This window comes from Pipra filicauda, unplaced genomic scaffold (assembly GCF_003945595.2).
Source record: "Pipra filicauda isolate LSUMZ 115617 unplaced genomic scaffold, ASM394559v2 scaffold66_size7647185_pilon, whole genome shotgun sequence".
NCBI lineage: Eukaryota > Metazoa > Chordata > Aves > Passeriformes > Pipridae > Pipra > Pipra filicauda.
The window spans coordinates 6,862,196-6,877,926 of NW_024104831.1; the positions used below are offsets into that span (position 1 = coordinate 6,862,196).

Consider the following 15,731-nt stretch of genomic DNA (forward strand, 5'->3'; position numbering starts at 1 on the left):
CAAAACTCAAGGCCTTCAGATTAGTGTATTGCCTGCATGGCACAGTTAAGAACTGTGCATTTTAACAAGACACAGTTCACTTACTGGTGGTCCAGAAGCACCGATTGGGCCAATAGCACCTGTCGGTCCAACTTCACCCTTAGGTCCTTTAGGCCCACGCTCGCCTTTAGCACCAGGCTGACCAGCTGCACCCTACAGGCAGAAAAACAGACAGAATGAGGAGCTAGAACTCTTGCAAAGGAAAGAGAGGAATGGCATGGCATCAATATCAGGAAAACACAAACGGAACTCACAGGGGGTCCAGCAAATCCACTTGGACCTACGGGACCAGGCTCACCACGTTCACCCTAAAGAGAGAACAAAGAAGAGAGGAACGGTTGGATTGGGCTTTAAAAGGGCAGTTTTCTGAACATCATGTCTTTGACACAAGAATAGTTGCAGAAATTGCTACTTACAGGGATACCACGGGCACCAGCAGGACCAGCAGGACCAGCAGGACCTCCTTCACCCTTAAACAGATAGCAGAAAACATTATGACACTGTGGGGAAAGGCCTTGCTGTAACCAGAATAGGGGTGACCTTGTGGTACTGGTGCAGTCCCCTGTGTCTCCACTGGAGGAGATGTTGCTGAAAATGCTTCTTTTTTTGACCCACCCTGTATTAATAATTTCTAACAATTCTCAGACAGGATCATTCTGAGATAATATGTGGTTATTCATCACTTTATCAAAACCCCTTCTCACACTGTGAGAAGGGTTGTGGAGCTTAACTTTGACTGGGAAGAATTCAGCCAAAGCCTGAATCAGAATCTTCTCCCCATATAACACAGTACCATGTAGATGTGCATCACTTCCCCGCCCTTTTAGGAAAAGGTTTGGGGTCCTATGGCAAACTTTGCTGAATAGTCCCAATAAAGTTGCCTCCCAAGTCTGAAAAATGTACTGAACTTGTGCACATTAGAAAGATGGAAATCATCTTTAATATTCATGCGTGGGCAAACTGCATAAACAAACAAGACGCTTTTTCATTCAAAGGGTAGACTTACCCGATCACCAGCACCACCAGCAGGGCCAGGAGCACCAATAGCACCAGGGAGACCCTGCAGGTCAAGAGACAGGACACCATTTCTAACAAAATGTGAGTAGGAGCAAGTACTTTAAATAATTTTTCTCTTTCCTCCTAGAGAAAGGTGTGTTACTTTCTTCTAGATGTTTTCAAGATAAAAGGACACATGATCTATTCTGTTATTTTCCTTCCCAATTATTATTATTGTTATTATTGTTATTTCCTTCCCAAGTATTAATTCCAGGATAGGCACCTTAAATCTCAAATTAATGATAATTTTTGTGTAGCTTTGCAGGCTGCCTTTAGAATTAGCTGTCTGGGCTGAGCCCATGAAATTAAAGAAGATAATGTCACAGTGAACAGCTATGCAATCCAAGGTTCTCTGCTCATGTAATTTCTCTGCTTGGATGCATGAGAAGTAAACACTTTTCTCTCTTTCTCCCCCTAAATTCAAACATCCCTGGACAAGGGGCAACAAAATCACATTGATTTGTATTAAAATAAGCAGAAAGAAGCACTAACACAATAAGGGGGAAACTTAAGTCCTGAACATCCTTTTCAGTCACTGAAGTTCTGAGGTGCAGCAAGGCAAACTCAAGTAGAACCAAAGATACTCACACGAGCACCGTCTCTTCCTGTTGCACCCATATCACCTCTCAGACCTGGGGCACCCTAGAATACACAGAGGGGAGAAAAGCATTATATTGGTAACGAACACAGTAGTTTGTATGAAATAAGTCTTGAACTGTTTGCTGGGTATCTGTATGTTACTTGGACATCATACAAGATGCTTATAATACTAGGGTATTTTTTGGGAATGGACTTTGATTATTATTTCATTCTTATTTCCGACTATGTACTGACTTGAAAAGTGAAAATTTGCAAAGAGGATTGACATGCTTTTCAGAATTATAAGTCTGCTTCTTTCATGGGAAACCTTTTTAGTTTCTACGAGGTCCCAAGAATTTTGGATGGAATTAAAAATTCAAAACCAAGTTGATGTATATTACCAATTATGAATATAAATCCGCTGTCAAAACCCCTTTACTTTTGGTCAAGAAATAGCTATCTGTAAAAATTATTCTAGGTATTTGTGTTATACTTTCTAATTGAAGCAGGAAAACAGCTGTTACCAACAATGATGTCATATGGGTGGTCACGTAAAATGCCATATGTTTCATATCACAAAAAGTTACATCCACGCCACCACTAGAGTCAAGAAATCAGACCAGCACTCTGTTCTCTATGTCTTTTTTTCCTCTAAATACAGCCTAGACTTCTGCATTAATTTGCATGTCAATACATAGTGTTTTTTAAAAAGTTTGCAAAGAATTTTTAAAAATTTCCTTACAACTTCATTTATGATAAATGACTATGGATTTTTAGTCAAATAATGCAGTTCTAAAAATCTCAGTTTAGATTTTAAATAATGAACAGGAGAGAATACGGAATGAAAGGTACATAGCAAGATAAAAATCAATTTTATAGATAATTATATGGCAAAGCAGAAGTAGCAACAGAACTTGCAACCAGAGTTTACAGCTTTATATAAGAGTTTAAATTGGCTAAAATACTTTCTGATTTTTTAGAAAACTGATACAATCCAAAACTTTTTGCAACTGATTTACTTATATTGTCACTGCACCTAGAGCAGTCATGGATTTGATCCAGAGACTTAGTCCTTTGTGATTGGTAGGCCCATTCCTACTATAAAGTTTGTACTCAAAGACAGCTTTAGTATTTCTCTGGTAAAGATAAGTTCATTGTTACCCAATCCTGGGAAGAACCAATTGCCACTTAAACCAATCCCAAATGCTGAGCAAAGATAAGAATAAAACCTTAGAAAAGACTGCCAGTCTGTTAGACCAACAAAACCTCTACTTGCTCACTAAATAATACAGTTTCACACTAAATGAAAGTTCAACTGGGGTAACCTTCAGGTTTTTTCAAGTTAATTTCAGGCATCTCCCAAACCTGTGCATGCAGTGACAAAGCAGTTGTCCACCTCACCTTTTCACCCTTGCCTCCTGGAACACCAGCAACACCTCTCTCTCCTGGGATTCCACCAGGGCCAGCAGGACCAGGAGCACCAGCAGCACCAACATTGCCAGGCTCACCCTAGCAGCAACAGCATATCGTGTAAGTCAGGGTCAAATCATTCACACAATTTGGAACAAAATCATCATTAGTGCTTTGCTCATCATTCTGCTTGGTTGTAAACAGTGTGAATAGTAGCATTTTGTCTTAAGCTATTGTACGTATTTTACTTTTTTAGCTAGTTAAGATGCTACACATGAACACTCTCTGAGTCTGTGGGCTCCTGAGGTTTTAGGGTGTCCCATGTTCCCAACTAAACTTCTGTAGAAAGATTCGCCATGAAAATCCTGAAAATTAAGACCCAGATTCAGTTATCATCAAACCAACATAATTTGTTAGATAACCACTTATTATTGCCCTGATGTTAGGGGGAGAATATTGCTTACTAGACACAAGAACTTCCTGTGTACAAGTAGATGTGGGTATAAATAGAAGTCAGCATGGATTTCAGTCAAAATCTCAGATCCCATCTCAAAACAGAATAATAGCATACCCAGCTGACAAGCTGTATTCAAACTGAGTTCCCCTCCCATCATCTACAGTACTACCCATTTAATATTAGCATGGACTAGCTGGAATGGAGCTTTACCACTTGAAGAGATGACCCAGGGGCTATAGTGAACTACCTATTAGCAGTTATCACCTATGCCCTCCGGAAACCAGGTTTTGGATTGTGTCCAAATTCAATCATCAGGAATTCAACAGCAAGGCAGTGGCAGCTGGGAAAGGTATACCTTGTTACCATCAGGGCCTGGTGGGCCAGCAGGACCACGGCTTCCAATGGAACCGGCGGGACCAACAGCACCGCTTTCACCAGGAGGACCACGTTCACCCTACAGGAGAGAGTCTGATTTAAGTTTTCCCTTGAATTTCTCTGTAGCTGAGAGGTTTTAAAGCACTGGCTAGTAGCATTTTAATCTGAACAAACCACTAAGAACTGTGTGAAAATTGTACAGCCACTAACTAAACTGGTCATAAGAACTGGCTCCAGTTTTGACACAAATACAGCAAAATGAGGTAATAAAGTCTTGCATCATGGTAACAGCTGACAATTAGGTTACAATACTTTTTGAACATGGATTTTGGCTACTGTGCTCATTCTGGTAATAGTGTCTTGCATTCTACTGCCAAATGGAGATTCTGTTTTAGGAAAAATAATGGATGCTAGTGAAATTAAAGCAATAATAATTGGCAAACAATTATTTTTACAGTGTCAAATGCCTGGTGAATATTGGAGAATAAAGGTGACACCTAAAGCCTATTAATGTGACCTGTACATTATAACAGGTATAAGGATAAATTCTGAAATAGAGGTCATCCGAAGATGTGGAAGTAGCTGGAACCTGGGTTTAAATGCACAACAGATCTATCAAAGATCTTTAGTAAAACTCATATTTCTATATTTCAAATTATCTCAGTGTGATCAAGCTGGACATCAGGGAATAATCTGATAAGGTATAATAGAGATTTTTCGTTATGCTGGATTTTGTACAGTATTATGTATAATATGTTGAATTTTGCATAACAGCATCATAGTTATTATGCAAAATCTGGGATTTTTCATGAGAACTATAATGTGGTCAAAGACCTGACTCAAGGAGACATAGCACACTGCTAGAAGCACCAGTGATGTGGAAGATTAAATTATATTTTAGAAATGTTCCTCGATTCATATTTCTTCTACATACATTTTGTTAATTACAGAGAGTCTGAAAAGGAAGATAGATATTTATGAAATATGCAGATATCACAAAGGTGGAAGTTTTTGTCAACGGGAAGAAGGGTTGGCATATTACACAGGAAGAAGTGAGTAACCTGCTAGATGGCTGTCACAGAAAAAGTGGGATAAAATTCAAGAGTGCAAAGTATCAGGCCATTTATGTAGGCACTAAAAATGAGAATTTCTGCTGTAAATGGAAGTTTCATTGGTGAAAATGACAGAAAGGGAAAAGTGATAGCCAGTAGCCAACAACATGATGCAGACATGAAAAAGGCAAATGTGATCTGGCACAAGAAGTGAGGTATTTTTAGTTAGTGTTAGTTTTGTGTACAAAGCATCAGTAAGACATAATTTTGAATAATGAATGAAATACACCCTGGGCTGGGTTTGAGATACTTAAGGCAAGCTAGAGCAGAGGCAAGTAACTGATACTAATATGACAAAGGCCTGGATAGATCAGCGAAGTCTAGAGAGGACATGGTTAGTGATATTGATGCCTTAAGATTCAGTCTCAGGGCACTAAATATAGGGAGGGAAAGTGTTGTTTAAACTGATCAACATAACTTATAAGAGTGAATGGGAATATTTGTCATTGGATACATTTAGGCTGGAAGTCAGAAGAAAGGAAGAAGCAACAGAAGTAGGTTAAATATCAATCTCTTCATAGACAAATTTGGAGAGCAAATAATCATTCGAGCATTTTATAAACTACTCATTGCTCTATGTAAATGGGATCCTCTTGCCATGCAGGAAGGCCTCCACACAAAGCTCTTTAAAGATGTTTATTGACAGTGCAGGAATAAAGGGAAGTGGAAGGCAATACCTTCCAATCGCTATTCCAGGCTCTGAATTCAGCTCGCTATCACAAAGAGGTTACCTGGGAGGTAGGAGCTGGCAAGCAAGGGATAGTACAACTGAAGTGGTCAGGCTAAGAAGGTCTGCACACAGGCACTGTACTTGAAAATTCTCATATGCATCAGGCCTCAATGTAACACTGTAGGATTAGTCTTTTGTCATCCACAGTCTCATTGTGAGGTTAATACAGGGTATCGTTATTTGGGTAATAGTCATACTGCTTATCCAGAAGTTTACTAACACTGGCAACTGTTGTATTATATAATCATATACCCTGACATGTGCAAAGAGCAGAGATAATTCTCTTTCATTCCTGGGAATCTGCTCTGCAATACACTGTGTTCTATAACAAGGCTTTTAGCCTTGAGGAACTTGGAAATGTATAGCTATAACTAGCATTGAACACATTCTTAAGACAGTCTGTACCAGATTTCAAATGAGTTACTTACTCTTGGGCCAGCAGGACCAGGGACACCAAATTCACCATGAAGACCCTAGAAGAGAGTAGATGTACCGGTAAAGCTTATTTCTAAAGCAAACTTGTTTGCTCAAATTGTACTTTGTTTCTTAGCAGTAAACAGAAATGCTTCTCAAATTGCAACAGCATATTGAAAATTTTCAGGCAAATAGCCATCTTTTAGATACATGGAAATAAGCCCTTTTCATCTAGCTGCACAGTATCTCAAGGCACACATGAGATAATTTTTCATCTGAAGAGTTAGCTATTAAATTACAAGCTCTTTTTTTCAGTTATATGCATTGTAAGTTATTTTACAGGGACACAGAGAGATGTAACTATAAATGTTAAAGGTGGTTATGACACCTAGGATAAACTATTTGCAGATTTCATCACACACTAACTGTGCAGCAGTCAGAGAATGAATTATGTCTAAGCTACCTCAGTTGTACATCACTGTAAACTCACTGAAATCAACAGAGCTGCAAAAGAACATAATTGGAGTAATGCAGGTTAGACTTAACCTTAAAGATTTCAAAAGAAATGTGAAGTAAAATACTTTTCATGTACTGTGTCCTCCTCTGGGGGAGGAGGCATACTTTATTACTGTTTAAGGCCCAAAAAGCAAAGGACTGTCTTGGCTCAGTTTCATACCAAAACTTAGAAAAAGAAGTATGATGCAAGTTCCAATTGTGGCTAGCTTTAACAAAAGGGACTATTAAACTCTGCATATAACACAGACTGCTTTTTTTTTTTTTGCAAATAGATCCAACAGGCTCTTGCTTCACCACATGTGCAATTGCAAATGCAGCACTTATGCAATGCCTGTCCCCGCTCGTAGAATACTGTATGTGCCACTCACCCTTTCGCCTGGTTTACCAGCTTCACCAGCTGGACCCGAGGGACCTGGCAGACCCTAAGTATAAAGAAACAAGAATGCACATAAAGTTAAGGCAGAAGCACTTCGTGCTTTGGAAACCACAGATAATATTGAGCAGAGCATATGGTTACTTACCTGGAAGCCAGGAGGGCCAGCAGGACCTGTTTCACCCTTTGCACCTTGATTCCCCTGGATGGAACGAAAAACAACTGATTAACTTGGAAGGAGAAATACAGGAAAACGGATTTAAAAATGGAAGTCCCACAAATGAAAAGTAAATCACAAATTGGACCTGTGTAAAAGCTGTTACTTACAGTGACTCCAGGAGGACCTTGAGCACCATTGTTTCCCTCTGGACCAGGAGCACCCTATATATGTTCAAGTAGAAAGCTGTTATCAAAGTTTTGATTTTTTATGAGTAATACATTTAAATTATTATGTGCCAAAAACAAAGGTCACTTTCTGTGCATTTTGGACTTAACTGCAGAAACTTCACTGTCAAAGTTTGCTAAAGATTCTCACAATTTTAAATTCTGGCGATTCAATTATTGCAGCACATTCATCCTTAAGAAAGCTTATTTTGGAATTACAGAATATAGGAACCTTGCTGATAGCATTTTTCCCACAATAGACTGATTTTTTGGTCCCTCTACATGGAAGAATTAGTAAGTTTCAGTTATCAATAAGAAGTTGGAAATTTACAGGATAAATTAGAAACCATACACTGTCCTCAAAGAATTGAGGACAGGGAGTGCTATTTTTTCCTCTTCATAAGATGATAATACTGCAAAATTAATTACCCAATTAACACCTAAGAAGAGGAGCTTTCATTTATCCATTAAGTAACAGCCCCCACTGACATGAGGCTAGATGAACATATTCCCAAGTGCTTTTCCATTTCATCATCTATTCATGCTTGCACAGGCCAATGCTTTCTTATTACAGAGGTTTTGAAAATCTACTTCTTTCTCTCTGGAGGGTGCTAAAGCAATTATATCCACATACCCGTGGGCCAGCAAGACCAACATTGCCTCTTTCACCAGGTTTGCCAGGTTCACCCTGAAGTCAAAAGAAAAAAAGATATAAAAGTTAACCAAGACTTTGTATTAGACTCAATTTATACTACTAAGCAGACACTTACACTCTCCTTGCCAGAAGATTTATTGCAATAATTCTTTAACCCCAATTAAAACACCCACAAGCTCCATCTGACTTTTTGGATCACTCTGAGTATCTCAAAAATAAACGTCTTGTCTTTTCAAAACTCCATTTCCTTATTTTTTGAGATCATAACTCATGAATCTCTGCATAGTATCCTATGCAATACACTCTACTTATGTATGCATGTGTATGTATAGCAGCACCCAAATCCAGGAGGTTATTATTGTTATCTGTGGCCTCTGTGGGATATATTAAGAGGCCCACTGAAGTCACAGGTAACTTTTCTTCTAAACTGAGTGACCTTTGGATGGTGCTCCATAAATAAGAGTACTCTGGAAGTGAACCTTAGATTTAATGGCCAACTTTTACAGAACTTTTACTGAAGCGTATATACAGAAATGATAAAATGGAGATGCAGAAATTATAAAATAGATGTGTATTAACCTAATCACTTCAGTGTCCAATTATTCCTAAGATAATTACATTGTTTTTCAGTTGTTTAATCATATTTTGGATAACTGAAAAATAATTTAAAACAAAAATCTTGAATGTAAGTGGATGCTACAATAAGCAGTACAGGAAGATACAGGGAGATGTGTTTGATTAATGTCAGAGCTGGGGACCCAAAGATGTCTGGAAATACCTTCATAGTAATAGAAAGCTTCTGTACTGTACTTACAGTGGGACCTTTTGGTCCAGGGAATCCAATGTTGCCAGGCTCACCTCTATTACCAGCTGGACCAATTGGCCCAACCCTACCATCTGCTCCAGGGAAACCCTAGAAAGAGAAATCATACTATTAAATGGCTGAGGTAATTTAATTAGAGTTCAGCTTTAGGAGAAATGTGTGCTGACAGGAAGCAAATGCCATTTAACTTTAAACATTGTTGATACACTGCATGCTCACGCATTCCTCCATTTTTCTCTCTTTTCATAGAACTGTGTATTTCTTCTTCCCCTTCCAGGACACAGGCCTAATCTGAGACCCACAGAAACGAATGGAAAGTTTCACACTGTTCTTCTGAGTAATATGGTAGTAAAATTTTGCTGGTTCTATGTAGTTGTGTGAGGACTCAGCACCGAGACCTCTGCTTTTTAAAATCTCACTTTATGTGTGTGTTTCACATGCAATGGGGGAACAGAATGGAAAGCAAAGTACTTACAACAGGACCCTCCTTGCCAGCAGGGCCTGGGCTTCCAGGCTGACCTGGGAGACCCTGAAAAAGGAAAAGTTTCATGTTTTTAGAAGGAAACAAACTCACCCAACAGTTAATCAACATTTTTTCCTACATGCATGCATACACACAGAGAGATGCCAAGTTATCAATATACACTGAGGAAACAGGACTGTCTGCCTTATCAAGTTTACATCTAAAGCACACTGAAGTTTAATTTTGTGGTGTGTTCCCTTGCCAGTTGAAAATCATCATAGGTAAGTACCTGTTTCACTCAGATAAACTTATTTAGGCTCTGCTTTGGAGGAGAGTGTGTTTCAGTGTTTGCAGATGCCTAATAGTTTCTCATGTGCATTGAAAACCTTTTCACTTCATGGGGTAGGGTAGGAAGAGTAAAGAGAATTAAAAACCATGACAAGGACATAATCTGACTGCAGCCAACACCACTAAAAGTGAATGGCTTCTTTCAGTGAAATAATTTCCAAAATAAAATAGAAATAATTGCGATCAGCCATCTAATCGTTTTAGTAGGGTTTGTTTTTCTTTTAGTTCATTAAAGAATTCATTTTAGTTCATTAAGATCACACCACAGTTGTGATCTTAATGACCATATTCTGTAAATAATCACAAGTGGAAACCCCTTTCATAAGTCAATGCAGTATCCAGTACAAGGTGACAATGTTCCATGACAAGGCAATCAAATGCTACCATAACAAAAGGAACTAATTTCAATAAATATTTTGATGCTTCTTAATCATTCCTCATGTTTTTTTTTTTCAACAGAGTGGTGGAAGTGCCCTAATTGTGGTTAGCACATGCTGAATTTTTGCATTTGGATTTCTGAATAATTTTATCCCTTAATGGTAAGTAATTTTCTTTTTACATAGTTCAAACTTACACCACAGAGTTCGAACTTACTCTTGGACCCATAAGACCAGGCTCACCAGGACGGCCAGCATCACCATGAGGACCCTTAGCACCAACAGGACCACTAGCACCACGGTTACCAGCAGGTCCCTACCATAAGAAAGAAATAAAATAAGGCAGAGGTAGGAAAAAGCATCACATGTCTGTGTATAAAAGAAGATGGTTCAGAAATAGTGGCCCAGACAAAAGTCTTACCATGACACCAGCTCTGCCATCAGCTCCAGGAAGACCACGAGATCCAGGCACACCCTGCAAGTCAACACAAAACAAATCAAGAAACGGAAAGAAATAAATCTGTTGCTAAATTTCAGCCTTCCAAGCAGGTCTGCTGAATTTGAGGTAGGTGCAGCTCTAAGCTCACACACCTCAGTGTAAATGAATATTGTGAAAGAAATCTCTTTCCCTTCCTATAGATTTCTTTAAATTTTTGTTTGTATCAGAGCATTTTCAGTGTTCATTGTAACCAATAGTGGCTCTATGCAGTGGCTAGGACCCCACAACCTGGCCCACACAGTTCCACATTCCCTTCTCTATAGAGAGTTACTGATTTCTCTGTGACTCCCTACCAAGGTGCAACACTATCTTTATCCCTGTCAAAAAATATCTGGAGGAAACACTGCCATTTTTCGTGTTATTTTCCTATGAATTGTTTTCCTGCATGCTTCCTGAAGTTCATAGGGTTGTTTTCTCACCCAGTGAAAAGGGTACTAGGCATCCTTGAAGACATTGAATTGAAAGCTTTTGCCTCCTATGATATGTGAGCCAATTTTCTGTTTTGAGCAGTTAAATTCCATCACCACCTTTAAGAGTAATTAAAAGATAATTCACTAAATATTACACGATGGATGAATCAAAGCAACCTCTAATTGCTTCAGGGATAAGATTGTAAACATGCACTAACACAAAGCAAAAATAGGTTTGGTCCCAACTAATCAAAAGTCTTAGAATTGAAAATGATCTTTGTGTAGAAGCACTAATGTAAATTCAATTACTCATAATTATTTAATTTGTCTTTGTGACTCTCGATTGATTTCTTCTTTCCTTTTACCTCTAATTCTGGAACACAAAAAGAAAACCTACTCTCAGACCAGCAGGGCCTGGGGGACCAGCAGAGCCAGGTTCACCAGTGCTTCCTCTCTTGCCTTCCTCACCACTGGGACCAGGAGGGCCAGGAGGTCCAGCAGCACCCTATGTCAGTAAATAGAGAAAAAGAAGAAATCAGGTGCTGTGTTGCAGTTATAAGGAGGCTTTTGATTGAAAAAACCCTCACATTTTGCCATACTTACAGGCTCACCCTTGGCACCACTTTCTCCCTTGGGACCAGCAGGGCCTGGTTCACCCTAGAGTCCAAAACAAAAAGCGATCATAGAATTAGGCATCATTCAAAAAAATATCTCTTCTACCTGGAGAGATTTCTCATGAATCAAAACAGTCTTTGATCATCTCTGCCTCTATTGTGAATAATGGTCAACGAGTACAATTGTATTTTTGGCTTAACAGCCATGAAAACAAACATGTTCAAGATGCTTAGAAATTACATATATTGAACTATGACACATTCAGGGCTGATTCCTCTGCTGAGGATACCCACTGAGGGCCTAGCTGTGAGACTGCTGCCACATCTCTCTTGATACTATCAGCATGGACAGAGCTTAACAGTTCTTGCACTCGAAGGGAGTGCAAAGTGAACCTCTTGAGTTTTGGCATCTGAAGCAAGTAGTGAGACACAGAACTGAACTACAATGTTCAATTACAGTGCAGCAAGAAAAAATGTCTGCATTATAACAAAAATGTATCCAGAGGGAATCTTTTACTACTGTGGACAGTGTGTCCAGTTTTCAAATGAAGACACATAATATACAAGGTCACTTACAACAAGTCCTCTAGCACCACTAGGACCAGCAGGGCCAGGAGGACCAAGAATACCACGGGGACCAGGCAGACCAGGAGCACCAGCAACACCAGGAAGACCCTGTAGAGCAGAGGGGAAAAAAAGGTATTATGAACCTATTTTCTGCTGCATTAACTGAATTTTGTTTTTTTTAAAGCAAACAAGTATGAGTATAGTCATACTTACAGCTGCACCTTTAGCTCCTGGAAGACCATTAGCACCAGGGTTGCCCTGTTAAGGAAGATAATAATGCTGGTTCATTCAGAATCAAAAGCACACCCATCCAACAATAGATAAAGTCTGGCAAGTTACTTACTGGTGGGCCAACAGGACCACTAGAACCAGGAAGTCCAATCTCTCCTCTTGGACCAGCAGGACCAGTAGGACCAACGTTACCAGCAGGTCCGATTTCACCCTGTTTGAGAGAAGAATAGAACTCTCTATCAGTGTACACAGTGTTATGGCAATAGTGAAGCAATCCTATATTAGCCTGGCATTAAGAAGACAATCATATACATATATATATATATATATATATATATATATATATATATGCCCAATTCAGGGGCCAGGAAACCAAGCAGCTGAGAGCTTTTAATGGATTTTAAGGGCACTGAAGTTGGAATGTCTAGTTAGGCTCCATCAAAGCTGATAGCTAAAACAACAAATGCTCAGCAGACCCAAAAAGTTACATTATCATCTAGGATTAACCAGAAGGTTGATCTAAAAAAATCAGAATTACAATTCCAGTCTTATCTGCAGCCATGTGCCTCCAGCATTGGCCTGAGGTGCCACAGTGTATGAGACCTAATTAACCATTGTCTTGCACTTTCAGATGCCATTCACACTGATGCAAAACACACAATGATGCCTGATCAGAGTGCTGTGGGATAGTATTCACAGTGGAGTAAATGACAGGAAGAAAGGTCCTTGTTTTTATTTTCAGAAGCTTGTATTCCACTACAAAAAACTGAATATAATGACAATTTCTCTCCAACAATTCTCTAAGCAGCCAGCATTCACCCTGGACATGTAGACAATCTTCTCTTGAAATTACATGCTGTAACCACACTAACATCTGCATCAGAGAAGACTTCATGGTTTTCAAAGACTTGCATTTTGATAAGAATAACCAAAATGGGATCTCAATTTTTTCCTCATCTTCCCTGCAGTTAATATTAAAGGGTCCAGCAAACAATACTTTATTTTCTTCTAAGGATGGATTAAGATAAGTTTTGTCTGTGACATGGATTTTGTGGCAAAAGGTCAGCAAAATTAGTAAATGTAGTATATGTGATACTCTTGGCTTCCTTGGGCACTCAAGATATTGAGACTCTTACCCAGGTAAAAATGCTAAGATCTGAGCAATAAGTGAATCATTTAAGTTATAGTCTGCAAGAGCAAAATGGTAGTGTCCTGAACCTGAAAAGTTTAAATGCAATTTCTGCATTGTAATCTCAAGGACTTAGTTGGAAAGAGCTCAATACTCAAACGCAGCTTCTTGGTCCTCCACTACTTCTGTAAAGTGATTTTATCTGCTGCTTTGCTTATTTAGCATGATCCATGTCACCCTTCGAAGGTATATTCAACTGCATCACACAGGAAGCAGTAAAAAGGTTACGTGCCTTCCTAAATCTGCCCAGCATCCATCTTCAGCTGTGAAGTAAATGCTGTGTTTTAAATTAGCATTCATATCTGTTTCTCTCCAAATACTCTAGGAATTCATCCTCATCCTGATCTGTAACTGATAAGAAAGGATTCCTATTTCATTGAGAGGGGGGTTTTTCTGCTGTCTAGCAACTCTTTATAGTACATTTCATCTTCACTATCAAATGTACCAGGAGAAGCAGATGTTCATACCTTAGCACCAGGAGCACCTGGGAAGCCTGGAGGACCAGCAGCACCAATAGGGCCCTGGAAAGTGAAAGGGAAAGCAGTTGTGTAAAGGTATTCTGTGATGACAGAAACATCTTTCTTGCTTTAAACAAATTAAAAAAAAATGCACATTTACTTATTCCTCATGTTACCACCTCAGAATACCAGTTGCCTTTTGCAACTCCAAACTGACAGATTTGGTTTACTACAAACAGTTAAGAGCAAGGTCAATGCTTAAAAAGCATTTGCAGTGCAAATTTAGCAAGAACTGGTAAAACCTTGCCTTGAGGCTAAACACCTGAGAAGGAACAGAGGATGGGCAGAGGCAGGCATCTGCAAGGCAAGGTGGCTGATTCTACTACATCTGCTTATGGCTGTGAGATTTCTAACTACATTGGGACAAAATTCCTAATGTACCCAGACATATATTCATAGCATGTATTCATAGCCTTTATTTTTCAGTGCATGCAAATACAAAGGATAGTTTTTCTTCAGTTATTAATAAAATATCCAACTCACTCATTGCTATTGGGAACTGATATCTACATTGTTGTTGAGCTAAGATCTTCCAATTATAAATACTTATTATAAAACTGCCTCAAAAATCCAAGGGAATTTGTCAGCTGGTATGACAAAAAGGAGTTGGCTTCCAACATTTTATAACCTACTGTGTTATAAATGGGGTACCTTGAATTCTAACTGGTTTTGCATAAGCAAAGAAAAAAAGAACGAAACCCTTTAAGATGTGTTTGAAAACATAAATTTACAGAATTTTCATTGCAGTGACTTTTTACATTTTAAATTCCAAGTAGCAAGAAGAATAAAATGTTATTTCTGTTTTAGTTCTAAAAAATTAGTGGTAATAAGTGCTATGCAGAATATTTACAGCATCATAACCTAAGTAGGTATAAAATAACTTCAGCCTGGAATAGACACTGGAACACAATGCAATGCTGTGCTGCTGCCCATTCTGAGTAACACCTCTGCAATCAGCAGCTTCAGAATATTTTTCATACAGTAACTTCATGTGAAACGTCTTCAGCTAAAATATTTTGATTCTACTACATCAGGTCTTAGCTGTAAGATCTCTATTTGCCTGCAATTTAAATGCCCAATCACAGATATTTGTTGAATACTCTGCTTGGGAGAACTGAAGAGAAATTCACAGCTCTACTAACATTCTGCTCTGTTAAAGCACAAGAGGTGTTTGAAGTGACAAGGAGCATTAAAATCAACTTTAGCAAAACAAAATCAAGTACAGGTTCATCACTGAGTCAAATTTTGAAGGTAGGAAGAAAAAAACTATTCTAGGCTATTCTTGATCTTTTTACAGTTTCAAAACTATGTCCTTGTACACATACTTATTTCGCTGAGATAAATGAGGTTTACTGAAGTCAGTGGTATATTATGGTACCACTAACTACTTTTGAATGGACAAATTTGCATTGTGTTAGTTCTTATTAGAATAGTTATTGTTTACTAGTCAGATCAGGACAGTTGGAACTCACTGGCCTTTCACATTAGCTCACATAACGCAGGTATCAGGGGGTAAATGAAAAAGGTTAATGTCTGATAGTACAATGCTGCAGGTGCAAAGCTGTGTTCTGGTGTGCATGCATTATTTACAG

The 15,731-nt window shown here is 38.7% G+C and overlaps 1 protein-coding gene across 1 annotated transcript in view; it reads right to left on the reverse strand.

The window, feature by feature from the left end:
• Positions 1-15,731, reverse strand: part of COL1A2 (collagen type I alpha 2 chain) — a 39,610-nt gene that overhangs the window by 10,974 nt on the left and 12,905 nt on the right. The window contains exons 16-37 of the mRNA XM_027749101.2: positions 14,089-14,142; positions 12,545-12,643; positions 12,415-12,459; positions 12,211-12,309; positions 11,624-11,677; positions 11,418-11,525; positions 10,533-10,586; positions 10,329-10,427; positions 9,399-9,452; positions 8,915-9,013; positions 8,080-8,133; positions 7,389-7,442; positions 7,210-7,263; positions 7,057-7,110; positions 6,187-6,231; positions 3,897-3,995; positions 3,076-3,183; positions 1,684-1,737; positions 1,046-1,099; positions 456-509; positions 294-347; positions 85-192 (exon numbers count right to left, since the gene is read on the reverse strand). Of these exons, the coding sequence (XP_027604902.1) occupies positions 85-192; positions 294-347; positions 456-509; positions 1,046-1,099; positions 1,684-1,737; positions 3,076-3,183; positions 3,897-3,995; positions 6,187-6,231; positions 7,057-7,110; positions 7,210-7,263; positions 7,389-7,442; positions 8,080-8,133; positions 8,915-9,013; positions 9,399-9,452; positions 10,329-10,427; positions 10,533-10,586; positions 11,418-11,525; positions 11,624-11,677; positions 12,211-12,309; positions 12,415-12,459; positions 12,545-12,643; positions 14,089-14,142 (1,557 nt within the window). The remainder of the gene's footprint in view (positions 1-84; positions 193-293; positions 348-455; positions 510-1,045; positions 1,100-1,683; positions 1,738-3,075; positions 3,184-3,896; positions 3,996-6,186; positions 6,232-7,056; positions 7,111-7,209; positions 7,264-7,388; positions 7,443-8,079; positions 8,134-8,914; positions 9,014-9,398; positions 9,453-10,328; positions 10,428-10,532; positions 10,587-11,417; positions 11,526-11,623; positions 11,678-12,210; positions 12,310-12,414; positions 12,460-12,544; positions 12,644-14,088; positions 14,143-15,731) is intronic.